The 27320-nt window shown below is 40.1% G+C and overlaps 1 protein-coding gene and 1 long non-coding RNA gene across 5 annotated transcripts in view; one reads left to right on the top strand and one right to left on the bottom strand.

Annotated features, from left to right (window-relative positions):
- Nucleotides 1–2301: 2301 nt before the first annotated feature.
- The window catches only part of EGF (epidermal growth factor), a 101063-nt gene continuing 76044 nt past the window's right edge, over nt 2302–27320 (bottom strand). For 2 of the 4 annotated variants that reach the window (XM_077778463.1, XM_077778465.1), the window contains 9 exons: nt 25387–25503; nt 24657–24782; nt 19848–19970; nt 18341–18485; nt 12353–12517; nt 8190–8307; nt 5096–5173; nt 3433–3439; nt 2902–3119 (listed from right to left, as the gene is read on the bottom strand). In XM_077778463.1, coding sequence (XP_077634589.1) covers nt 2953–3119; nt 3433–3439; nt 5096–5173; nt 8190–8307; nt 12353–12517; nt 18341–18485; nt 19848–19970; nt 24657–24782; nt 25387–25503 — 1046 coding nt within the window. In that variant the 3' untranslated portion in view covers nt 2902–2952. Of the gene's footprint in view, nt 3126–3432; nt 3440–5095; nt 5174–8189; nt 8308–12352; nt 12518–18340; nt 18486–19847; nt 19971–24656; nt 24783–25386; nt 25504–27320 lie in introns of all 4 variants that reach the window. The other 2 variants (XM_077778464.1, XM_077778466.1) reach the window with 2 other exon arrangements.
- LOC144243414 (uncharacterized) overlaps nt 12243–27320 on the top strand; it is a 28458-nt gene continuing 13380 nt past the window's right edge. Inside the window, exons 1-3 of the long non-coding RNA XR_013338647.1 lie at nt 12243–12539; nt 13321–13429; nt 26294–26350. This is a non-coding gene — a long non-coding RNA (uncharacterized LOC144243414). The remainder of the gene's footprint in view (nt 12540–13320; nt 13430–26293; nt 26351–27320) is intronic.

The raw sequence follows: 27320 nt of genomic DNA, 5'->3' as shown, positions 1-27320 counted from the left end.
GATTGTTATCTAACTGGAATATTAAAAAAAAGAAAAAAAGAATGTGTCCTGAAGGCTTAATTGTTGATTGGGCACATCTTCCTTTTCTTCTGGCCCACCAGAAATGGAATTGAATCATGTCAGAATGGCCAAATATTCACTGTAGAAGAAAAAAATATATATGACCACCAGCTAGGTGGTTTGTTTTGTAATTTATATGCTTCTTTAAAAATCTCTGTTTCAGATATATACATGATTAATCTAATACTAAATGTCTACAACATATTTTCCTATCGAGTTATGTTGTTGCTAGCATATAGCTACTAGATACAGAAGTCCTACGAAGTTCCAAATGGGAAAGTACTTTCTGCTTTAGGCATGTCCAAATTTGAAGAGCTCAAGATGAATCAATGCATAGAACTAGGGTTTCTCATTTAAAGACTTGAAAAAAGGGGCGCCTGGGTGGCTCAGTTGGTTAAGTGTCCGACTTTGGCTCAGGTCATGATCTCACCACTCATGGGTTCGAGCCCCATATTGGGCTCTGTGCTGACAGCTCAGAGCCTGGAGCCTCCTTCGGATTCTGTGTCTCCCTCTCTCTCTGCCCCTCTCCCACTCACACTCTAGCTTTCTCTCTCAAAAATGAGAAAATGTTAAAGAAACTAAAAACAAAACAAAAAAGACTTGAAAAAAGAAAAACAAAACAAAACAACATCTTGCCTATCACAGCTACTTAAATGACTAAGTATTTTCTTTTTCTTTCATTTTTAAAGATTTATTATTTAGTGCTTTTAACACAATAATCATTTATTCATATGAAAATGGTATGAGTTGGAAATCAAGGCTAATAGGTGAAACTGGAACAACATGATTTTAAAAGAATGTAGGGAACTAAGCCTTCATTAGATGCTAGAAAAAGTGAGCAGAATGCTCATTTTATATGTAGTAGGCGACATTTAGTCAAATAGAATCACCATCAGGTATTGTGCCCAATGAGACCATAAGAGTTAGGAAATAAAAGTACTCAGTCTGGGGGGGAAAATGCACATCAAATATCTTAGATGAAAACGCTCTTTTCCAAAACTAAGTTTTTGATGGAGGATCTTTCTGGTAGAAAAGCGGAACTACAAGAAAGGAAGCTGTCTCTTCATGGTGACTTGTTGATTAAAGAACACGAAGTACAGTTTTTTCTTTAATCTGACCAGGGAACCAATACTACAGCCTGGTTCAGGACTTAACATGCTCCCAATTTATGTGGTATCAGATTCATTGAAAAGCTTGAAGGAAACAGGGGTTTTCTGGTTCAAAGATAATGTTATGAGCTACTGTGGTCTCATGTCATCTCTTTAGTTGTCATCGAAATCCTAAAAGAAAGAGGTAGTAAAATTTTTTTAAAATGTATAATATATACATACATATTAAGGGCAATATATACCCCTTAAAGCTTCAGAAATGCTCACTTTTGGAAGAGAAAAAAGGATCCACATTAGGAATATAATTTTCCCATAATTGGGAACATTCTGAGTATTGTTTTCTGAGGTCATTTCACTCATTAGGAAAAAAAAAATTAGATCTTCTGATCCTTCAGGGTATCGACTGTCAATTACAGCAAAACTTAATACAGAGTACAGAAATTTTTAAAATAACTGGGGAGAGGGATCATACTGAATAATTATCTAATATAAATTATCCTCCTCACCACCAAATCTTTACCAAAATTTCTAAGTATCTACCCAAAGACTTGTGCTTCAGCTCCTTTTTATGCTGACTCTGGTATAACCAAAGTCTAAGGAGTTGAAGAGAAACACAAGAAAAGATAAGCAAAGGGATTAGCTAATGCATAAACAGAATAATCCAAAGGCCCAAACAGTCTACACTTACTGTATTAGGTTGTATAATTCATAGTAACAATGTCTTAGCTACAAGAATGAAATTTAATTGAACACCTTATGAAGTTTTATTTTATAAAGTTACAGCAATAGATTTCAAAATTATTTTCAAAAGTGTAAAAATAAGAAGCCTGGCAAATCGCTTTGGTTCAACTCTAATATCCCTTAGACTACAATTTATTGCTTAACCAGGAATACAATAAAATGTTTATATTTATGGTGATTTTATTTGAATAATTAGAAGACATTGATCGTTCAAAACAAAAATAAATCTAGAAATGTGTTTACAATTTCATCTTTGAAAATAAGTAAAAGTTCTGTGCAAATACATGAAGGGAAAATTTACCATTTTTATTTTTAAAAATTCCATGGGGAAAGGATAGTAATGCTTGAGAAACACTGGTCTCTTGGGTAATGTTTTAAAATAAAATATTTTCATTCAAAGATTTTAAAAAAGAAACATAAGCCAATTCTGAAGAAATCAGGTTCTCAGTACATTAATTTATCAAATTTCATTCTGTGAGATTACCAGCATGGACCACACCTGTGATAAGTTAAATGCCCACAATGTATCATACCAGTGATTTTAATATTCTAATCATCTTATGAGATTGAGCTAAATGTTCTCTCCACGTAAAAGGAATTTCTTACAACTGACCAAGCCAGTGTGTTTGCCTTCTTTCACCCCAGATTTCTTCTGGGGCTGCAATGAAAAAAATATCTGTCTGCATTAACTAGTGAAGACAACACAATGTACAAAGCAATATGTACTTTGGTTTCTAATGAGTTTCCTAGTGATTCTTCCCGTGACTCTTCCTTGAAAATTTGTAGCAGTTCTGGTTGGAGGAAGAAACAAAGCACGACATATTTGTCTCCAGGATGCTGACTAGGTGATTAGCTGTAGAGATTGTGACACCAAAATCTGTATTTTCCCTATACTTTTTGAAATGAAGTTTTACTGTCTATCAATACAGTTTATACATCTTGACCTTCCTTTTAATTCCAGTGTTCACTGAGTCAGCTTCTTTTGGTGTTGTAGATCTGGGGCCCTTTGTTGCAATAAGGGGTTTGCTGACAAGAGAGATTGCTACTTCTCAACCCCCAGAGCAATGGGCTGTGCCCCAGCGGAGGGGAGATGAAAACCCCACTGCATTCCAAGGGGACCAGAGCCTTTATCATCGGATGGTGGAATGCAGCAGCCTTGCCCTGTGCCCATGTACACCTGGGGCTCATTTCTCTGTGATGGCAGCTGCACTGACCCTATACAAAAGGAAAAAGAAATTTTAGGATTCACATCATTCACAAATCCAGCAAGAGAGGCCCTCATAATAGTGGTTGGAGAGTAGGCCTAAAAGATGAGACACAAGATGAATCCATTCTCAGACTACCTGGACCCAATTTTTAAAGCAAACAGTGAGTCTTGGTTGGATGGGATGACTCAAAGGCTATGCTATCTGACATTCCTCTTTAACTCTCTCTGTGCATTTCTTCTCTCCCCATCTGGGAGACTTGAGAACAGAGGTCAGGTTTTAAATGCACTTGCATGCCTACCCCCTAGCATGGGGACTCTGTCCCTAGCACTGTGCACACTTAATCTGCACCAACTGATGTTGGCTGAGGTCAACGAATATAGTTCCATGGATCCAGCCCAAGCACAGTCTGTATCTTAATGAGCTTTCCAGAAACAGAGAAGAAATTGGCTCAGAGCCAGTCTCGATCTTTTATCTCATTCTCCACTCTATTTCCTTACCTCGGATCTTTTTGTGCACTTTCACCACATATATTTATGAGACAGCTGGACGTGATTGTGGGGGTGTGATCACTCATACTGGAAGACAGTTTTATGAATGGCCCACAGAGAATGGGTCAAGCTGCAGGAGAGTGAGCAAAGAGGGAGATATTCTCATCTCTTCCTGTGTACTCAGCTAACCAAGTCCTTAGTTCTTTTTTGCAGTTTAACCATACCTTGGTCAAATCATTGTGCTACTGATTAACTGGCAAAGTTATATGTACCTTTACATTGAATTACTTATATAACAAAGAACTCTGTGCTTTTAGCTCCTCAAGGAAAAGTAATATGTAACTACAAGGTATTCCATTACTTTCTGATAATGTGAGTAATAGCAAAACCCAAATAACTTTTGAAAATGCTGAATGTATTCGTTACGCAAGTAACAACACTGGTAACAGTGTATATAAAAAACTATATTTACTGTAATTTTAACATTCAATTCTTAAGTGTACCATAATATCCAGGGCCTTCCTCAAGGAAAAAAAGTTCTACTGAATTTGGATTATACGGCAATACGTGAATGAGACAGAAATGTAGAATGAGTTTTTCAAAACAAGAATCCCATGTTTTCTCTATAAGGAAATCTGGAGAGGAGAGTATAGTAACAAGTATATTAACAAAAAGCAAATGTCAGAAAATATAAGTAGAGTTGAAGCCCCTCTCAGCAGAGAAACTATTTATGTTGGCTCAAAGCTTCTCTGAAACTTTCTAACAGCATATGATTCAAAACATATTCAACGTTGTCCTGTGAATTATGAAATAAAACTGACATTTGAACCCCATGACTGAGATGTTTATCATAATGCAACTCTTGGCAAAAGTATTATTTTAAAGGGTGTCTAACTCCATTTCCACTTGAAGCAGAACTGAGTTCCAGAGAAGCCTGAGAACGTGGTTAATTTTATGGCCCCTCTCCCAGTAGCCTGAACGGACTTCACAGATGGTCAGGCATCTGGCTGGGGGCTAGCTCCTGAGAAGACTTGAACACTTCCAAGTCCCCAGGAGGACCCCCAGATCGACTCAAACTCAGAGGAACCTTCCTAGTAGAACATGGAACACATTTTCTTGGAGCCATTTGTAATTTCACCAAAGTATACCTACAGCTACCAATACAGATCCCAAACCCCAAGAATGACCTCAAAACCCAGCCTAATTCAAAATATGGAATCACTCATTGTGTACATTCTCCAAGTGATCTAGCAGACTGGTATGTGACCAGAGTTTTGAGCAAACATGGTGACCTCACATAAGATAGGAATCCAATCCAAGTATATTTCTCTAAAGTTCTATGGCATTCCAATATAGCCCAGCTGCTCACATAGCTTATACAATTCAACCATTGTTTCTATGATTCAACAAACTTTCACGATCAGGAAAACATTCAGGATCCAAGTAAAGAGAGCCATTCACCTGTCTCCAGAGAGGAAAACTGGTTAACATCTGCTGCCTCACCATCCTTGAGGGCCACAGATTGACTTCCATTTCTGAAATTTTGGTGTTCCTTTATAACCACAAACTGCAGAGAATACAAGAGAGGGAAGGAGAGAGAAGACATTGCTATAGTTCATAAATTATCTCAATGTACATTAAGCCAAAGTCTACGGCTTCATTATGTTCATGCTATGGAAGGTGAAAGCTGAAAGGCCCTGTCAAATTTATTGCTCTTGCTAATGAAAAATTCAAGAGCTGTGTGTTTTCCTCATTAAAGCAACTAGGCACTACCAATGGCTTTCCTGAAGAATCTTATTCTAATTCTGGAATCCCAACTTTTGGGTCATGGATCCCAAGGATCCCACTGTTTTACTTTAAGCAATCCAAGAGTCCACACAGGTTCTAACCATTGCCCAAAAGCCAGATAAGATCTCATATATGTATGTGACCCAGCTGTTCAAATATGTGCTTAGTTTAAAAAATTCACTTAAACATGCTATCAAGTTCTAAGTAATTTGAGGTCATTAATGGATAATAATAACAAATAGTGGAACTACTATTTTGAAGGGATCCACCAAATACTTTCTCATAGTTGAATACTTTGGGAACAGGAATTCTAAAAGGCAGGCCAAGAAAAATCCAGCCATTTCTCTTTGGTCAAAAAGTTGATTATTTTGTTCTTATTGTGTTACCCATAATCGACTGAGCACTTGCAATGGAGGCTAACCAGAGTTCACTGGCTCACATTCACACTAGATAGATTAGCTATTAAAACAGATCAATAAAAAAAATAGATCAAGGGGCACTGGGTGGCTCAGTCAGTTGAGCGTCCGACTTGGGCTCAGGTTATGATCTCACAGCTTGTGAGTTTGAGCCCCACATCAGGGGCCTGCTTCAGATTCTGTGTCTCTCCCTCAGATTCTGTGTCTCTCCCTCTCTCTCTCTGTTCCTCTCCTGCTCAAGCTCCATCTCTCTCTTAAAAATAAATAAGCATTAAAAAAAAAAGAATCGGTTTCACACACACACACACATCAATGATAAGATTAAAGGAAATAAGTTATCTCATGCCGAGGACAAAGGATGTAATTTGCAAAGTTCTTCCTCACTGGTGAGTAACCCAGCAGAGGGACTGTCCCAAGATTTTAGCTGATCATGAGCCCATCAGAAATGGGTTCTCTACAGGAACAAAGCCCAGACTCAGAAATACAATGAGGAAAAGGGAACAGAAAAAACCTCCCTGCTAACATTTCCCTTTGAGAAAAGTATAGGAAGAATACTGACTGGAGTTGATTAGGGAGAGAAATGTTGGTGAATCCCATGAACATGTGTTTTCATTTTCTTATTTTCCACAATGCTAATTATCCTTCACTGCTTTCTCTTCATTAATGGTTTCTCTGCAGCAACATATTGCAAAATCACTACATGACCCACTGTGGAAGGGCACATACACGTTATTTCTGACTGAAGTCAAAATCCAGCCCTCTGTACTGCAAATTTTCCAGCCACATGTGTTTCTGCCAAGAGAACAAAAGCCCTAGAATTCTGGGCTGAGCTGGAGAAGGCAGCTGATGGAACCAGATTCGGGTCTGCTGCTTCTCCTGCTAGTTCAGATGCTCAGGTCTCTCTCACTCCCACTGATATCTGCAGCAGCAGTTGGTGTCAATGACAATTATGGTGGACAGTTAGGACAGCTAGGGGGACAGAGCTCAGCAGCCTGAGACCTCCTAGTATAGCTCTTCGACAACATGTTGCTAATAACAGTGCCAAGTGTTTTTGATTTTTTAAAAGACTAGACAGAGATTGTTTCTCTCACTCTCCCCTGATTTCAGTAACATGAAATAAACTTGCTACCCCAAACCTGAATGAAATACCATATAGACCAACAGATGCAACAGTGGTCATTTAGAAGTCTACATAGTCAAGAGGTCTCAAAGAACTGAGGACATTCTATAGGTAAGTCCACCCAGAAGCACACACTTATGAAATCTGGAGATATAGAAGTGGTCTTAGAGGACATCTAATCCAAACCTCTCAGTGTCCTGAAGAGGAAACAGGGGTTAAATGACTTGCTGAAGATTAGACAGCCAATTAGTAGGAGGGTAAAGCTAGATTTCACAAGCTCACTTTGATTTGTACTCAAATTTCAACCAGAAAATAAGTATACACTGAATGCCTATCTTACAGCTTCTTAGCAGGGACAGTGATCACCTGGTAGGTAAAACTGTGGCCACGAGACAGCTATCCTCTGGGAAGGCACAGTGAGATGAAGGTGGGGTGGGGGGCGGGGAGAAATAGTGTGGGAAGGAGGCCTCTGCCCTTCCATCATATCTTCCTAATAATCTTTTCCCTATTTGCCTGCAGGTTTCAATCCCACCCCCAAGCATCTGCCATATAGTCCAGCCTCATCTGCAGTATATACAACAAATTACCAGCAGTACGTACTGAACTGGTCAAGTATCTCTGACAGGTGTCTGGAAATGGAAATTCGAACAGTTTTAAGAGAGCTTAGCCTATCCCAAACTTGCTGTGTACTGTTCCAAGATCAGTCGCTGAAGTGGGTGATTTATGAAGCATTTTGAACTTCCCAATCATTATGCTTTTTGGAAAATGTGTAGATCTGCCAGATAAAATACAGGACACCAAGTGAAATTTGAATTTAAACTTAACATTCAGTGTAAGTATGACTTTAACCATGTATCCTATATTTTTATTTGCTAAGTCTGGCAGCAATTCTGGTGCTGAATTCTATAGATTTAAAAATGTATGGGAAGAAAAAAATATTAAGAAAACGAGAGCATCAACTGTATTTCAATGAATAAATAAATAAATAAAAAACTACAGTTAGAAACCAGAAGAAGCAAAGGAAGGAAGGAAGGAAGGAGAAAAGAAAAAAAGAAAAGAAAGAAATTAGAGCATAATCTTGGGTGTTTTTAAGACATGATTTGAAAGAGATTACCTAAAAATTGGGAAAGACTTTTCATATAACCCATAAAAATGTAAGTTATAGAAAGAAGGTACATGAGAGAACACATAATGAGAAAAACATTAACTGGGATCCATATGAAGCCAATATTTTGCTTCGTGTACTTTGGTCACATTACCCAAGGTTGGGGACAGGAGGCCATCCCGGCCTCGCCATCTGTAGACATGCTACTGCTAACTTCTCTGCTCGATTCTTCATGAGGATTCTTTAAATTTTTGGATGGCAGCTTCTTTGTCCTGCAATAAAGCCAAAATGTGAGGCAATGTCAAAACAAAACCCAACCAACCAGAAGCCCTCTTAGTGAGGGTCAGAGACAACCGCTTTTACTACTGAAATGTAGGTACTTAAAACATTCACATTCACTCACATCTACTGAGTACTAACTATACTCCAGGCACTACCCTAGTACTGGGGATATAGCAGTGGAGAAAGAACAAAGTCTCTACCTTAACGGACCTACAGTTTGGAGGGCAGGGATTGTCTACAGAAATAACATCACAGCAACTATGACACAGACTATGTGAGCTCCATTTTATCAGTGAAGCCTGTGGGACTGGAGGATTAGCAGTGACTTGCCCAAAGCACATGGCTACTGAAGGCAACTCAGGAGCTGGGTCATAACGACACAAAGCCTAGGCTTCTACCATTGTCCTGGCGGCCTCTCCTGCTCAAAGGCATCAGATGCAAGGACACACGGAGCGGAGAACACAAGAGATTACTGCCCCATACTTGCCAAGCTAGGAAACAGAATAGGTCTCTTGCCTCCAAATCTAGCTTTATAAATATTCACTTGTTTGACAAACATGAAGCACAAAGTCTATAGAAGGCATGGTGTCAGGCACTGAGGGGAAGGATAGAGTAAAGGGAGGGAGATCTAAGATTAAGCTGGGACCCCTGTCCCCAAAGCAGTAGCCTCTAGAGGCAGAGAGATGGGTGCATAATGTATTGAGCAGCCATTTAAGGCAAGGTAACGGAGGAAATGTGATGGCGAAGACCACTAAGCAGCTCAAGATTCCAAAACAGTGCTGCTCTCTTGGGCAGGTGGCAGCTAAGTCCCTCTCGGAGTGTGACCCTCTATCAAATAGGCCTGCCTGGACATCTGACCAAGGGTAGTAAGGAAGGTAGATGCTCCTATGAAAACCATTCTAGAAACTGAGTTCAGTGTGACAGATGGTACCGGGTGGTGGCATGGGCTGTTACTGTTTTTAATCAAAGGCATCAAGGAAAATACTGAAGCAAGTGGATAACAGAAACGGTTCCAAGTTGCAAAGTAACAAAGTTATAGTTTGTCACAGAATTCTTCCTGTTGATTTTCTTACAAGGGAATCCTTCCAAGAAATCAAGCTTTATGAAGTAATAATATTACAACATTAATTCCACAAGCATACTTTTGAAAGATATACCAGACAAAGAGTGTTAAACGCTCAATCTAGACAAGGCAGGCAAGGGGGTAATACAAAAGGAGGAAATAACTTATTCTAACTCTTGTAAAGGAAATCATTCAGGGGCACCAGGGTGGCTCAGTCAGTTAAGCATCCAACTTAGGCTCAGGTCATGATCTCACTGTCTGCGAGTTTGAGCCCCACCTTGGGCTCTGTGCAGACAGCTCAGAGCCTGGAGCCTGCTTCAGATTCTGGGTCTCCCTCGCTCTCTCTGCCCTTCCCCTGCTCACACTCTGTGGTTTCTCTCTCAAAAAACGAATAAACAATAAAAAATTTTAAAGAAAATCAACATGCCTAAGGTCTGTACTTATTGGTATACTTTACTGACATGGCAATATTTAGACAAGCAGTTTTAATTTGATCTTCTCAGAGTCAATATAGCAAGAGTACAAATTGCAGTCAAACACATAACTGAAAATCTGAGTAAGCAGTTCCACTGATCAGAACTATTAAGTGAATAACCATAGATTTGCTCAGAAAGAACTTTGCAACTCTGGATGCATTTTGCTAAAAAGTAAAAGAAAAGGTTCTGATGACTTTCCTTCATAAAGAAATAGTTCTTACCACTTTTTATTTAGGTATACGGGGGTCAGAAGCCAAAAACGTTCTTATTTGTACATCAAGCCAACACTGACCAGCTGAGCTGGTCTTTGAGTTCTAAGTCCAAAAGGCCAGCAACCTGACATTAGCTTTCAACCCAGAGCTCTGAAGAACATTAACAAAACATATAACTTATTTACTATGTCATAGCCCATAGAATAAGAAAAACTATTTAATAATTATAGCACACATGAACTTGAGTTTCTTGTTTCCATTTTTTCTACACTATTTGCCAAGCATCTACTTGTCTTTTGGCACTCAGTCCAATGGGATAAATCTTGATTATTCAATATTCTTTCCACAAATCCAATACCAGGTTAAAAGTGAAATGGTTATTGTTGGAACTCTGAATTACAAATTTCAAGTTTGTGCTTGAGAATCTTGTCTCTCAAGATGTAAAAGGGTGTAGAGTATGTTACTCTTTAGGGGACGATTATAGTTCCTAAAAAAAAAAATCATCATTAGATTAAATGCCATTATTAAACTGGCATATTAAATCCTATATGCCAGTTCTACACTAAACTCTTTACTTAAATTAATTCAATTAATTTTGCAATAACTCTTGAGATAAGTACTGTTTATTTTATAGCAAAGGAAATTAATGAATACAAAAGTTTTAGATAAGATGCCTGATGTTACTTAAGCATGACAGGGACTTGCACCTGTGTCGTCTGATTCTTAGAGCCCATGCTATTAGCCACAACACTAAGAAACAGCACGATCTCAGACTAGCACATCTTGGATGACATGCTGAAATTCCCCATAAGGCACAACACTGGCCTCCTGAATGGTTGTGTAGCACTGGTAAACGTGACTGGGTTTTTATCTGCAGATGGTGGGATACGTATTCCCTACATTCCCAGAGAACAGGGACTATTAAGTGAGTCTTAGGCTGTTTAGCCATATAATGATGAAATTGAAGTAGATAAAAAGTCCCCTTCACCCCGAATGTGTTTTGACTCAATAGTTTTGTACCACACAAACCATAACAGCACAGAAAATGCTTTTCCACATTGATGATAGTGGAGGATGATGTCCTTTTTTAAGAAAATGGAAAATAACGGGTGCACCTGGGTGGCTCATCAGTGGACTGTCTGACTTCGGCTCAGGTCATGATTTCGCTGTTTGTGGGTTCCAGCCCCGCATCGGGCTCTCTGCTGACAGCTCAGAGCCTGGAGCCTACTTTGGATTGTGTCTCCCTCTCTCTCTGCCCCTCCCCTGCTCACACTGTCTCTCTCTTCTCTCTCAAAAACTAAATAAACTTTTTTTAAATTTTAATAAAAAATAATGGAAAATAAGCAAACAATGTGATAACTATCCCATCACCTTAATGTATTATGTTTTTAATTTTGAAGTTTATTTTATTTTTGAAAGATAGAGACATAGCATGAGGAGAAGGGCAGAGAGAGAGAAGGAGACACAGAATCCGAAGCAGGCTCCAGGCTCTGAGTTGGCAGCACAGAGCCCGACTTGGGGCTCGAATTCACAAACTGTGAGATCATGACCAAGCTAAAATTGGAGGCTTACCTGACCGAGCCACCCAGGCACCCCTATTTTTTTAATTAAATGTATAAATATTTTTGTTCCACAGAGTTTGAAATTACTAAAAAAGAACAAACCCAAAAGGAACTTCTGAGTGAGGGAAAATACTGACTCCATTGAACAGAAGTAATAGTATACGGAAAATTGACTCAGTGGGAAAGACAGCCATGAGAAATTGAGTAGCCTATGGGGGAAGCATGTGATGCTAAGAGAAAGAAGTGGAATATAAAAGTGCATTATGCTCAGTGACAACCCTAGAAACAACATAGACATACTGACAAGAGACTGGAACAGAACAAGAAAAAGTAAAGCCATGGTGTTTCAGAGCAGTGCAATCCTGACACATTTCTTGTTTTCTTTGACTGTACTCCACCTTTTTAATAAACGTAGCAAGGTTGTAACAAAAGTTCATCTCACGGAGGCAGGCATTCCCCTGGGGGAGCCAGAGAGAAAGGTAGAAAGTGCCAGTGGAGGGGCGCCTGTGTGGCTCAGACCGTTGAGCGTCCAACTCCTGATTCGGGCTCAGGTCATGACGTCACAGGTTCGTGGAATCAAGTCCCGCACGGGGCTCTGCGCGGACAGGCAGAGCCCGCTTGGGATCCTCTCTGCCCCTCCCCCGCACGCACACGCACGCTCACGCTCTCTCTAATACACAGATATTTAAAAACAGAAAGTGCCTCTGGAAAGAAAAGGTCACCTGTAGTGGCGCGCCCCCCACAGGCCCAGCAGCAGCAGCAGGACGAGCGCCACCACGCCGACGGCGGCCCCAGTGACTTGCCGCTGTCTCCCGAGGCCGGCGTGGCGCAGTTCCCATTTCAAGTCTCGGTGCTGACATCGTTCCCCGACGTAGCCAAAAACACAGCTGTAACAACACAGAAGCAGAGGTCAGCGGTAAGCCCTGGCCAAAACCAGAGTTTTCAGATTCGAGACGCAGCTGTCTTTCCACCTCTGCGTTTCCAGGCTCCGCTCTTTAGAAGCATATGGGAAATCCATCAGGGGTCAGTGGAAAGCGCTCTGATGTACACGTTAATGCGGCATGGACTTCCCCCTTAGGTCTGTTTGCTCTGGGACGGATGGGGGATATTTGCATACCGCCTCTATAAGGCATTGCGGAACATTGATTAAAGATCAGCTTCTGTTAGGCTAAAATCCTGAGGAGCTACCTTTAAGACCAGCACAAAGCAACTCTGCCCTAAGAGCCAGGAGAGTTTTTAAACAAATGTTTGGCTAGACTGCAGTGAGTATAGGTCAAAGGAAGGAAGAATTTGAAGGCAGAGCCGCTCACTTGGGACTGGGCTTATAAAAAGAATGTGTAGTCTCTGAACAGGAGGTACAGCCTAGTCAGCTAGGGAAACATTTATTTTCTTTTTTCAATTTTTTTAATGGTTATTTTTGAATGAGAGAGAGACAGAGCGTGAGCAGGGGAGGGGCAGAGAGAGAGAGAGAGAGAGAGACAGAATCCAAAGCAGGGTCCAGGCTCTGAACTGTCAGCACAGAGCCCGACGTGGGGCTCAAACTCACAGACTGTGACATCATGACCTGAGCAGAAGTCGGGTGCTTAACGGAGCCACCCAGGCGCCCATCTTTCATTTTTAAAAAATCACCACTGACCCAAGAGAAAAGGTCTTAGTGGCAACACGTGAACTTTTGTTTACTTTCTTCAAGGGAGACAAACCCAAATGGAGGAAAAGGGGCATGCAGGCGCAGTACCTCATTAGTGAAACTGTAACTAGCATTACCAGCCACCAACACGAGGTCAACCTTTTAAATAAAAGTAAGTGAAACAATGCTGCCATCTACTGGGAATGTATACTTGCAGAAATTATGGGATCCTGGGTACAACTATATTCTATTACTCTTCACAAGGGCATAAACTTCAAAAAAATAACCTACTAAATATTTTGAGATACTCACTTGTTAGGAACTTCTTCCCCGCCTTGGCCCTGAATCAGCTATCCACTATGTCCATATCACCCCTCATTCCAAAAGGACTTGAGGGAATGAATACACAGGGAATTGGTACTGGTCCTCATGATGGGAAGAGACAGCATGGAAGAAATATTGGATGGAGTTCCGGAAGATCTAGATCCCAGGCCAAGTTCTACCTTGAGTTGGTCATAAGAGCACTGGAAAGTCTCTTTCAGGGAGAGAGGGAAAGGAACTAGCATTTGCTAAGCACCCATGTGTCTGACATTGTGCTAGGCACTTGTAGTCATTTTACATTCAATAGCAAATTCCCATTTTATAGATGAGAAAAGTGAGGCTCAAAGGCTGAAGTAATTTGTACCAGGTCATACAGCTAGTGAATGGCAGGGATTTTGTTTGTTTTTGTTTGTTTGTTTACTATAGCTGACACACAATGTTACATTAGTTTCAGGTGTACAACATAGTGATTTGACAAGTTTATATGTTTGCTGTGCTCACTGCAAGTGTAGCTAACATCTGTCACCATATATCACTATTACATCGTTGACTATATCCCTTATGTTGTGTCTTTTATTCCTGTGACTTGTTTAGAAGTCTAACAACTAACTAGAAGTCTAACAACTAACTAACTAGAAGCCTGTGTCTCCCCACTTCCTTTTACCCATTTTGCCCAACCCCTCCATCTCTCTCCCTTCTTGCAGCCATCAGTTTGTTCTCTGTATTTATAGGTCCGATTCTGCTTTTTGTTTGTTTACTCATTTTTTAAAAGATTTCACGTAGGAATGAAATTATTTGGGAATTTGTCTTTCTTTTTTTTTTTTATTTCTGAGAGAGAGACAGCATGAGCAGGTGAGGGTCAGAGAGAGAGGGAGACCCAGAATCAGAAACAGGCTCTTAGCTAACTGTCAGCACAGAGCCCGATGCAGGGCTTGAGCCCATGAACCGTGAGATCATGACCTGAGCCGAAGTCGGACACTTAACCAACTGAGCCACCCAGGCACCCTGGGAATTTGTCTTTCTGAGTCTGACTTACCTCACTTAGTATAATATACTCTAGGTCCATTCATGTTTTCTCAAATGTCACATCTCATCCTTTTTGTGGCTGCATCACGTGAGCGCACACACACACACATCTTCCTTATCCATTCATTCATCTATCACTGGACACTTAGGTTGCATCAATAACTAGGCTATTGTAAATAATTCTTGCAATAAACATAGAAGTGCATACACTTTTATGAATTACTGTTTTCATTTTTTTTGGGTAAATACCCAATAGTGGAATTGTTGGATCATATGGTATTTCTGTTTTTAATTTTTTGAGGAAATTCCATACAGTTTTCTACAGTGGCTGTACCAATTTATATTTTCACCAACAGTGTACGAGGCCTCCTTTTTCTCCACATCCTTGCCAATACTTGTTACTTTTTGTCTTTTTGATTTTAGCCAGTGAATGGAAGGTTTGATCTGAATGTTTTTCTGATGTCAAAGCCTGTGTTCTTTCTGCTCCATTGAGCTACTTCCAAAAAGGGTTTTTGAGCTCTCTGTACCTCTGAAAAGCCATTCTTCTTGGGGTGCCCGGGTGGCTCATTAAGTTAGGTATCCAACTTCGGCTTAGGTCATGATCTCACACTTCATGAGTTCAAGCCACACATCGGGCTCTGTGCTGACAGCTCAGAGCCTGGAGCCTGCTTCAGATTCTGTGTCTCCCTCTCTCTGTCTGCCCCTCCCCCCTCATGCTCTGTCTCTAAAATGAATAAACCTTAAAATTTTTTTTAAAAAGAAAGAAAAGGAAAGCTATTCTTTTAGAATGGTATGTGAAAGAGAGGACAGGATCCGAGTGTAGGATGTATAAAGGACCATCACATTATTCCAGGCGTTACTGGATACTGTTTTAACTCTAGCTATCTTTGGTTATAGTCGTTTACTACCAATGCCTAATAGCCTCTTTTAAACTGTTGGATACTAATCTCAGAGATTTTAGGGTCTCAAGGAATATGCCAATTACCCGGGCAAGAGTGCTGGGGGAGCCAATGTTGCATTGGTCTTTCTGGGCTGTATAAGGCCCAGGGCAGTCAGTAAGCACTTCACGTGGATGGGCCGCCCACTACTAGTTCTTTGGGTTATTAACTAACTCTGTTAAACCAAGCAAAAGATTCCTGTGTTTATTTATTTAAATCAACTATTCAAACCTGAGTTTGTTTAAATCATTTTAAGAAATCCTGGACTGGGAGGGTGGGAAAGAGGGGAAGGGGGGTGATGGGCATGGAGGAGGGCATTTGTTGGGATGAGCACTGGGTGTTATATGTAAACCAACTTGACAATAAACTATTTAAGGCAAAAAAAAAAAAAAATCCTGGACTGAAAAAAGGTCAACAAGACTGTTACCCACTGTGGTGAACTATGATCAAGAACTGAGGGCATAGGTGTGCAGCATTTCTCAAACTGATTTGACCACAGAACTCTTTTTTTTTTCGTGAAACATTTCGCAGCGCTGGTGCTGGGGGATCTTGGTCTCAAGAAGACCTGCCCAGAGGATGTGGGGTGGTTCAAAGCCAATGCAGAATAAATGAGGACCTCCTCTTAGCTCAGGAGGCTTGGTCTTCTGAGACTCTCCAGACCAGGGAATCTTTGAGGAAGACATGGGCGTGGGGACTTCAGTTCTCACATCCTCTGCACCCCCAGGAAACTAGGGGATCTCTGTATCTGAGGGGAGTTTCCATTGCCTTCCAGTAAGGAAAGTAGCCCTTTCTAAATCTGCTCACAGTGCTAAGAACATTCTGCAGAAGGATGCCCATGAAGTGTTTTTAATAAAAGTTAGACTGGTGAGCACTTCTAGAGATGTGTTATTGTAGAATTTTTAAGAAATCTAAGGTGAGGTCAGCAGGGCAAAAGAGGAAAGGGTTGAATGTGTGATTAAACCACATTTTTATTAAAGGTAGAATTCAAAAACAAAGTTGTGATCTAGATTAATGGGAACTCTGGTGATATTTTAAATATTGTTTTTGATTAAAGGTCCTCAAATGTGAGTATAATCTCTAGTTTAATTGTCATTTTGTAGCAACTCATGTTTAAAACACTATCAGGGAATAAGATATTTTCATCAGGATTTAATGACAGAAAGAAAAGCAGTGTACTAAAGGGTTCATAAATCATTTAATGAATTGGTCCTATTGGGTCAAATGAAATAATGTACTAAATACAATACGTAATTGCGAAATACCTTTCACATTATTGTAATGTCTTTTATAATCTAAAGGTAAAGTATCATAGAGAAAAACAAACCATGACCTAATAAATTTGTCTTCATAATTTCATTATTTTGGATAGTAAGAAATTACGAACAAGTAAAAAAAAAGACACTTATTAATCAAAATCAAGGATAACTATTGTGAATATTGGATTTATCTTAGGAAATTACAACATGCAAATATGAAGATGAAAGGGCACCTGGGTGGCTCGGTTGGTTAAGCTTCTGACTTGATTTCAGCTCAGGTCATGATCTCACAGTTCATGGGTTCGAGCCCCATGTCAGGGTTGACACTTAAGTGTGGAGCCTGCTTGGAGTTTGTATCACAGAGAATCATAGATTCTCACAGAGATTTCGTGTCATAGAGAATCATGTCTCTCCCTTTCTTACTGACCCTCCCCTGCTTACTAGCATTCTCTCTCTCTCTTTCTCTCTCTCTCAAAATAAATAAATAAACATATGAATATGAATTCTATGAGAATTGAGTCATTTTCACTAATATTCATGAGCATTTTTCATTATTTTTGTCTAGCTGACACAATTTATAATGCAAGACCATTCTCTTAGAGGATATAACTTGTTCTTCTAACAATTTAGACTATGTTTCTGCTGATTACTATTCATAAAATAATAAAAGCCTTTAAGCTTATAGCATGTATTCATGAAGATCCGAATATTTTATCACTTCTTCCTCAGACACAGGGAAAATTATCAATGAATCAGGACTCTAGCCATAGGAGACCTGTTTATTTTTCAGTACCTATCAGTTCCCCCTGATTGACTTCAAAGTGTGAAATCCATTAAAAGTAAAACGTGATGCGGAACTAGATGTTGTGAGTGTGGTTTTCTCAAAAGCCCCAATGGAAATGTTTTCTGAGAAGTACGGTAGAGGGACCTATCGCTTCAGGTCATCCTCAAACAGCTTTTCAGTTGACCATATCCACGGTGAACCCGTCACGGGGACAAAAAAGGAGCAAAGGGCAGCAGGTGCCGCTTCCAACACTTGTTACTAAACAACAAAAATGTAAACACCCAGTATTAGAAAATGAAGACAAACAATCTTTTTTGCTAGTTTTGAAAACTGAAGGTAAGAAGTCCAATGTGAATATATAATAGTTTTGTAAATGCAGAAACATATTGTGGGTGTTCTCCACATATGCGGCAGAATATAAATCAAAAGTTTTAAGGAATTCTTTCACAAACCCAAGTTTTCAGCCAGAATGAGAGGTTTACGTCCCAGACTGTACCAGTCGTGACATCAAGTTAAGTAAAAGGGAAAATCACCAATTCTTTAAATGTGTATTTACTGTGGGCACTTGGGGGTGGGGGTGATATGCAGGGAGGGTGCAGTATGGACACACACACAATTTATCGATGTGTATTTATATACTTCTCCCTAGCAAAAACCTACTCATAGAAAAATCTCCTTGGTACAATTCTATCAGTTAGCTAAAAGTTATGGGCTGCAATATCATATCTTTGTGCCACCACAAAGATAGCTTGACTTACTTGCATGCGTATCTGTCCACTGCTTCAATATACATACACACACCATTATAGAGGCAGTACCCATCATAGGATGGGGGGCATTCCTGGTAACCATTTCGCACAGAATAGCGGCCATCCTCCATGGGAACAGAAGGAAGAGTAGAATCTACAAGAATCAGAGACATTACTTTTACTTTCTGAAGTGATTAAATCGTTCAGGTCTCAATATCAGGAATTAGTCTCTGTCAACAGTTTGTGATATAGTGTCTTTTAGTGACAAGAACTGTCACAAGTGACTCTAGTGTCACTTTCCCAACCAGACTTCATGTCATTCACCATGAAGCCAGCCATTCTTTCCTTAGGTTCAGTATTATCTGACAGAAAGCATACTGGAGGCAAGTAAGAGGTTGGTCAATTCTAAATAACTCCATGAATCCCAAGTCACTGGTCTCATTATCAAAGCACATCTGTCATCCGCAAACTCAAATGAACTGTGTGAAATGACAGATAGCTTTAAGGGGGTCTTACTGAACAACAGTATCTTTTTAGGGCTCATAAATCACCCACCAATATACAATCCATTGACCCCAATATCCTGACGGCCTCAAAAATTTCTCCCGTATGATGCTTTCTTCTAAAAATAGTTCAAATTTCAGGGGAGCCCTCAAAGCCAAGACTAGCAACTTTGACAGAAAAGAAATGTTACCATAACAGAGGGAATGTCAAACTAGTAAAGTTCCTTTTATTGAATGGTTCTCTGCTCATTAAAAGGAAAACATTAGGATGTGTAGCTGACTATATAAATATTAGCAGTCCTTCAATACTTCTAAGAAGAGCAAATTACTTGAGAAAAATAATGTGTTAAAAAAAAAAAGATCTGAGGAAGTGCAGAAATTTCCCCTCTTGGGATGTTTTCTGCTTGCAGGACTGAGACAGGTAAATTGCTGGCAGTGGTGAGGAAAGAGTTCCCCATCCTGGTTTCCAAGGTTGGGGTGAAGCCAGCCACCTTGTGGGGATGGTGAGAAGCTACTGCTTTTTGGGGTTGGGGAGAGTCTTAAGGAAGCAGAAGTCAACCATGAACATTTAAAAAGAAAAAAAAGAGATGAAGTTCTAATTCAGATCAAGAAATACTAATTTTTTAAGGTAATATTTAAAATCGTTAAGAGTGATTCAAAATGCTAAGGGTCTAGATGTCCTTCCTGACCTGCTTTGACCTGCAAAGTTTTCCAGCAGTCTCAGAAATCAACGTTTCAAATTAAGACATTAGTCGCGTAGTTAAACAGAACCATCTGTATTCCCACCTTTATTGAATTGTGAATAATAAAAGAAGAATTTATTCCAGATGCTATTAAATTAAGAAAATTTGGACTATTTCACATTCTCAAGCTTAGTATCAACCGATTCAGGAAAGTAAACTCACCAGCCGATTCAATCGAATGATTTCCAGACTCTCTAGAGCAAATATATTGGGGTACAGAACTTTCCAAACTTAAGCCCCTTCCTTGGATCTAGCTACCCACCAACCTACCAGGACATGTCTGTCCAGGTTCAGACAGGCTGCCGGCACACATGCAGGTGTAGTTTCCCTCTGTATTTACACAGGTGGCATTTTCCCCACAGCTGTGCAAGCCCAGTTGGCACTCATCAATATCTGCCAGAAAGAAAAAAGGAAGTAGGAGAGAGAAAAGTGAGGTGCAGAGGAGGAAAAAGACATACTATTGGAAGACCCAACATTCTGGAAGGGGAGCATATTCAACTTCTGTCATGCTGCATGCTTTCAGAGCCTTTGCATATTTTGATTAACAAATTATATCATGAGGGGCACCTGGGTGGCTCAACTGGTTAAGCGTCCAACTTTGGCTCAGGTTTCATATTGCGGTTCGTAAGTTCGAGCCCCTGCATCGGGCTCTGTGCTGACAGCTGTCTGGAGCCTGCTTCGGATTGTCTCTCTCTCTTTTCTGCTCCCCTTTTCCACTCACACTCTGTCTCTCTCTGTCTCTCTCTCTCTCAAAAATAAATAAACATTAAAAAAAAATTTTCAATTAAATCATGAATGTGGGACACAAAGATGAATGGGGTCACTCAGCTGCCTGCCCATTCAGGTGTTCTAAACTCCTGAAATAAGACTGGGATGTATTCCTATTGCTGGATGTATTCCAACAGCCGTTCAGTGGGAAGGTCAGAGATTGGCAAACTATCTCTAGGCAAACATTTAGAAAATCAAATCCTAAAAATTCATTCTTAACTTTTGCAAACAGATCTCCAGTCATTCACATATATGTTATATCAAACAAAGCATTTCTGCTTTTTTTCCTGCATAAATATAAGCAAGTCATCCCTTTCTTTCCCAACTACCATCATTTTCTTTCTAAATTACCATCACCCTAACATTGAGATCCTTCCCATCTTCAATTTTACATTACTAATAGAATGGACTCCCTCCAGTCCCTGTATCCCATCTCTTCCCCACTCTGCTCCTAAACACCAGTGCCAGATTACTCTTCCTAAAGCACATTGCTCATCAGTACACCACGTGACTCAAATGCTGCCAGTGGCTCTCTGTTGCCTAGAGCTGAGCTGCGCAAGATGGCAGCCATCGTCATGTGTGTGTATGAACACCTAAACTACAGCCAGTCTACACTGACCTATGCTGTAGGTATAAAACACTTCCCAGATTTTGAGGACTTAGTACCAAAATAAGAAATAATGTAAAATATGTCAATAATTTTTATATTGATTACATATCAAAATATTAATACCTTTGATACTTTGGATTTAATACAATATAAAAATTAATTTCACCTGTTTCTTTGCACTTTTTGTAATGTAGCTATTAAAAATATTAAAATCAGGCAAACCATGAGAGACTCTTGAATGCTGAGAACAAACTGAGGGCTGAGGGGGGGTGGGGGAGAGGGGAAAGGGGGTGATGGGCATGGAGGAGGGCACTTGTTGGGATGAGCACTGGGTATTAGATGGAAACCAACTTGACAGTAAACTTTAAAAAAAAAGAAATATTAAAATCATATATGTAACTTACACTACAGTTTTATTGGACAGTGCTGGTCTAAAGAAGTAAAACCCTAATGACTGACCTTCAGCTTTTAGTCTCCTATATCTGTAACCCAACCCACTTGTTATGAACTGAATTGAATCTCCCTCAAAATCTATGTTGGAGTTTTAACTCTCAATGTGACTATATTTCATTTTTTTTAATGTTTATTTATTTTTGAGAGAGAGAGAGTCACACACAGAGGTGAGCAGGGGAGGGTCAGATAGAGAGGGAGACACAGAATCCAAAGCAGGCTCCAGGCTCTGAGCTGTCAGCACAGAGCCTGATGTGGGACTTGAACCCACAAACTGGGAGATCATGACCTGAGCTGAAGTTGGCTGCCTAGCTGACTGAGCCACCCAGCTGCCCCTCAATGTGACTAAATTTAGAGATGGGGACTTTATGGCAGTAATTAAAGTTAAATGAGGTCATAAGAGTGAGGCCCTAATCCAATAGAATTGAAATTCTTATCAGAAAAGGAAGAGAATGATCTCACAGCTCTTCAGTTCAAGACACATATCAGGCTCTGTGCTGACAGCCCAGAGCCTGGAGTTTCAAATTCTGTGTCTCCGTCTCTCTCTATCCCTCACCCGCTTGTGCTCTGTCTCTCCCTCTCTGTCTGTCTGTCTGTCTCTCTCAAAAATAGATAAACATAAAAAAGATTTTTAAAACAATGCAAAGGAAGAGACACCAGATCCCCCATTCCAGAATGACAGCAGAGAGGCCATGTAAGTACGCAGTGAGAAGGCTGTGGTCGGCAAGCCCGGAAGAGCTGCCACCAGGAATTGAATCAGCCAGCACTTTGATCCGGACTTTCTGGCCTCTGAAACTGTGAGAAAACACATTTCTGTTGTTTAAGCCATCCAGTCCGTGCCGTATTTTGCTCTGGACGCCTGAGCAGCCTGAGACATCCTGTTGCCAGCCTGTTTCTGTTTCTCTCACACCCACTCCACTTAGCGCTCAGCTGGGCCATTCTCTACCCCCCCAAAGAGACCTATAATATGTTTATGCTTGGAATGTGCCCTCTTCCTCCACATTTCTGCCTCATAAAAATTTACTTTTGGGGCGCCTGGGTGGCTCAGTTGGCTAAGCGTCTGACTCTTGGTTTCAGCTCAGGTCATGATCTCACAGTTTATGGGTTCAAGCCCCACATCAGGCTAAGCCTGCTTGGGATTCTCTCCCTCTCTGTCTCTCTCCCCCCCCCCCGCAAATAAATAAATAAATAAAAATTCTGCACGCCACAAGGTCCATCCACAGTGATGCTTCCTTCATGAAGTCTTTCCTAATAACTCACACAGATATTCTTCCAGTTGTGAACTTTCACGATAGTTTTTACTTCTCCCATGATGCACGTCCTTCTTCCCTACTTATCATTAGCTCCATTTCTTCTAGATCTGACTCTTCTCGCAAGCAAGCTCTACCTCCACCATTCTGCCAAACGGTTCCTAGTGCCGTGGCTTTCAACTAATAGGAGCCAAACAAATACTGGTCGCATTGAACTGCTATCCTGAATGGCTCAACCTGAGTCTTTTTTTACTCACTTCCTGTTATGATTTCTATGAACTATTACCTTGAGAGTCAGAGAAAGCTTTTCTAAGAAGCAGAAACAAAGATATAGCCTTGGCCAAAAATGCAACCACTCTTAAAAATAAGAATAACAACAATACTTTTATATGGTGCTTATTATGTGCGGGCATGGTTTAAAGCACTGTATCTACATATATATGGAGAAGCAGGAGGAAAGAAGGAGGGAGGAGGAGAAACTCAGAGAGAGGAGGAGAGAGAGAGGAGGAGAGAAGCAGAGAGGGAGAACAACACAGAGAGAGAGAACAGGAACAGGCCCGTTCTTCCATGTGGCCGAGGACTCCATGCCAACTAGGCAGCCTGGGCCGTGATGCCCTGTTGCATGCTCACTACTGGAAGGAGGTATGTGAATGACACAGTGAGAATCCAGAGTGCAATGAATTTAAACATCCAAGAAAGTATACCTTCTTTTTTCTTCAAAGTAAATTAAATATAAAGCCTGTTTGTCTAAATTATCTATGAGCCCGCTTAATTAGAGCAGTGACATTTTCCTGACTGACAGCCAAATATGTGCTTAAAGGAGCATTTACAAATGACTGTGGACTCCACAAAGTTAATCTGATAAAGGTCTGATTTAAACCAACCAGATCCAGAAAACTGGTAGTTATGACTGATTTCATCTTTAACCTCAACATGTGGGAGAAAGCAGTAGCATTTTAGTTTCTTATCGGGCCATCTGCCCCTCACCATGAAAAGATTTGTATGTTTTCAGAAGGAAAAGAAAATACTGACAGAGACATGTTAAAGCCCTGTTAAACTTCAGATAACCACTTTGCCGGGCCACGAGGGCTTCAGGCAGGTCCCTACTTGTGCAGCACTACTATGCTACTGACACTTGGAATGGTACCAGACATCCACTAAGTGAACTCCCAACCCAGAAGTCACACCCAGATCTTGGCAGAGGATGGCGATTATGAAAGAAATCCTAATCACTCTTTACTTGTATCTAAATGTCAGTGGCTTGAATCTCCCATCTTTTTTTTAATGTTTGTTTAGTTTTTGAGAAAGAGACAGACAGAGTGTGAGCAGGGGAGGGGCAGAGAGAGAGGGAGATACAGAATCCGAAGCAGGCTCCTGGCTCTGAGCTGTCAGCACAGAGCCATCAGCACAGAGCCCGATGCAGGGCTCAAACCCACAAACCTCAAGATCACGACCCGAGCCAAAGTCAGACACTGAAATGACTGAGCCCCATCCAGGTGCCTCTTGAATCTCTCATCTTTTGAAACTTATCAAGAGCCACCTGATGAACCCCTTCATAGAACCACTCTTCCTTTCTTTTCCTTCAATGCACATGGCAGTGACTTCCAACAAACCGACATCAGCTCTGCAGTTCCCCACAGTTACTGCCAAATTCAGTGACAGCGAAAATGCTGTACAATTCCCCCCATGATGGCTCGAGGTATGGAGTGCTGGTGAGACACTGGGTTCATTCAAACCCCAGAGAAAGAAAGGCAGAACGGCAAACCACCTCTTCAGGGTCTTGAAGCTGACGACTACAGTCATAGCACAAAGGCACAAACCTGACTATTCATCAAGAACTGAGAGATGTCAGTTTGAACATCACACAACTTCTCTTTCAGTCCTTACATGGGTGGCTCTTAAATTATAGCCTGTCTTCTCCTGACCCACCACACCCACCATGTTTCATGATTATCTGAAGCCAGCCGCCACCCTCCTCCCTCGGCACACATGCTTTCTTACCAAGACAGTGAATCCCATCTCCTCGGTAGCCTTCTGAGCACTGGCAAACATAGCCACCTTCAGTATTGATGCACTTCGAGGAGGTGGGAGGGCAAGCGGCAGTGCTCATCTCACACTCATTTATATCTGTGGGCAAAATGATCAACTAGTGAAATCTGTAGACAATCCTGGTATAAATGAGAATCATAGGAAAAAGTAAGCGTTAGCTCAAATACAATCATTCGGCCGCTTGCAGACTGCCTTCCGAATCAATTTTTACAGATTTATTAGGTATCTGATTAGCTAAATATGGGTAAATAAATCACATTGTGCCAGAGTTTCAGACCATGAGAACTGACATTTTTACAGTAATCATTAACTTAACATTTCAAGACTATCAATATAAAATAGAAACCTATCCAGCACAATCTCAGCTTTAACGGGGGAAAGTTGTATTTGCATTGGAATTGGTGAATTCATAAATTTGACTTGAACTCCAATTCAGTTTCTGAAGCTAATCATAGTTTTTTCCTTAATGTCAATTGCATATATTATGTAATTTTAATGTAAGCTCACTGAAATATAACCACATGTATTTCATATATTCTCTATATACCTTCCATTATCCTTTTAGCTAATATCAAATAACTTGCTCAATCTTGCCGATTACATAAATCCTCTGGAGATTTTGAATCAGCATTATCTGACTCACTGTTTTCCAGATATTATGTGTACTGGCCTTTGCTCTTACCAGAACATAGTTTTCCATCCCCAGTAAATCCTTTCAAACACTGACATGTGGCATTTTCTCCCTCTGAAACACACTGAGCCCATGTACCGCATCTTACAGGACCACAGCCATCGTTATCTGCAGACAAGGAGGAACCCATCAGATTATTTAAAGACCTCAGGGGGGGAAATGGACTTGAATGTTCTACAGAACATTCCAACACTTCCTTTCCTGAGTTCTGGGATAGTTAACCTCCAAATAGAAACAATTTATTGACCTGTAAGCTCTATCTATATTAAAGGGTTCACCGGCTATATGTTTCCATTTACATGCTCACAATAAATCTCTAGCCTTAAAGAGCTATTTGGTGTTCAAAGAGTCCTGTGTGAACTTGTTTATAATTTTTTAAAAAGCATTTGCAAAGCTGAACTATAAAATTTCTAGGAGTAAATGGACTCAAGTTTCAGACGTTTTGTTTATTTGAGAATTTCCATCCCTCATGACAAACAGTAGGGGTCAATATATTCTTATCCCTCAAAGAGAAACAGGCTAATATATAACAAATAGATCTGTGTGCCACCATGACAGAGAAACAATAAATAACAAGTTACTGCAGTAATACAAGATACAATAGATATATTGTCAATTTACTAAGATTATGTTTCATATATAAGAGAAATGTATGTCACAATGTATGTTTGTTATCAAGATTTATGCAGTGACTTGCAAACCTCAAGGCACTTTTACAAAGTCATGAACCGTACAAACTAAATGCCATAAACGGATCATTTCATTTCATACTCCATTGAAATGCAAATGCCCCAAGGGATGGAGCTACATGTTGAACCATAAATATGAGCAAGTTTTGTTTTTTTTCCCTTTGACTCTTATGTATATAATCATTCTCCAAATGTCTCCTCCCTTTTAGAGTGGAGGGGATCTGCCATACCACAGCAGATATGAACTATCATCTCCCTATTCACTGGTAAGTTTGCTCATCTGCGTACTAAGGGGTAAAAGAAGCACTCTAAAGTTGTCCATAAATAAAAGAAAGGTAAATGATCTAAGTAGGATTCAGCTTCCACATGAATGTAGACACTGGGTAATTGCATTTGATTTGCTTCACTATTTGAGTGAGGTTTCTCTTGTGGGAACACATACCCTTCATTCTTGCTTGGTCATCTCCTGTCACTCATGACTCTTCAAGATGGATAAGTTCAGACTGAATCAATTATATTTGATTTGGCATGTATTTGGAAGACTAGAGCTCAAGTCACAAGGCTGTTCAGCGTATAGTGGACAGTATCCAATTACCCAAGACATTTTAAATCACTTGAAGAATTGCCTTAAATTAGAATATGATTCAGGATTTATTTGGTAACTTGCAAACCCCAAGGCAGCTTTTGCATAATGAAAAAGAAAAACAAGAATAGAAAGGCACACACTGAGACTGATGAGGTGTATAAGGACTAGTTCATCTAGGGCCTAACAGGCCATGTTAATAATTTTACATTTTAATCATGAATTTAGGAGAACTTGTTCTTTTAGTAAACTTGGCAATGAAACTTTTTTTATGATTGGAATTCTTTGCCATCTTGTATATAGATCTACTTGCTATATACCAATCTCTGTGTCTTTGGTGAATAAGAATATATTGATACTAAACTAAAATTTATTATAGCATTTTCAAATTCTTTTCAGCATAGATATTTTGTTTAAATGAAATCTCACTATAAAACATAAATATGACCCTTAGCCTAACACATGTAGAACTAAAACTTTATAGACTAAGACAAAATAGAACACAGTTTAAAAATGGAAAGAGGGGGTAGTTTTCACAAAGTCAATCAACTCCATCTATTCTGCACAAGGTACAGTATAGTCTCAGGTATGAAGTCAGACATAGCCTATTATATAGTATATATGTATTCCAAATCTTTGGCCATCCTCCCGCC

The sequence above is a fragment of the Crocuta crocuta genome, unplaced genomic scaffold (genome assembly GCF_008692635.1).
Source record: "Crocuta crocuta isolate KB4526 unplaced genomic scaffold, BGI_CrCroc_1.0 scaffold587, whole genome shotgun sequence".
Taxonomy (NCBI): Eukaryota; Metazoa; Chordata; class Mammalia; order Carnivora; family Hyaenidae; genus Crocuta; species Crocuta crocuta.
The sequence above is the reverse complement of the archived record's forward strand: the minus strand, read 5'-3'. Positions and strand labels throughout refer to the sequence as shown.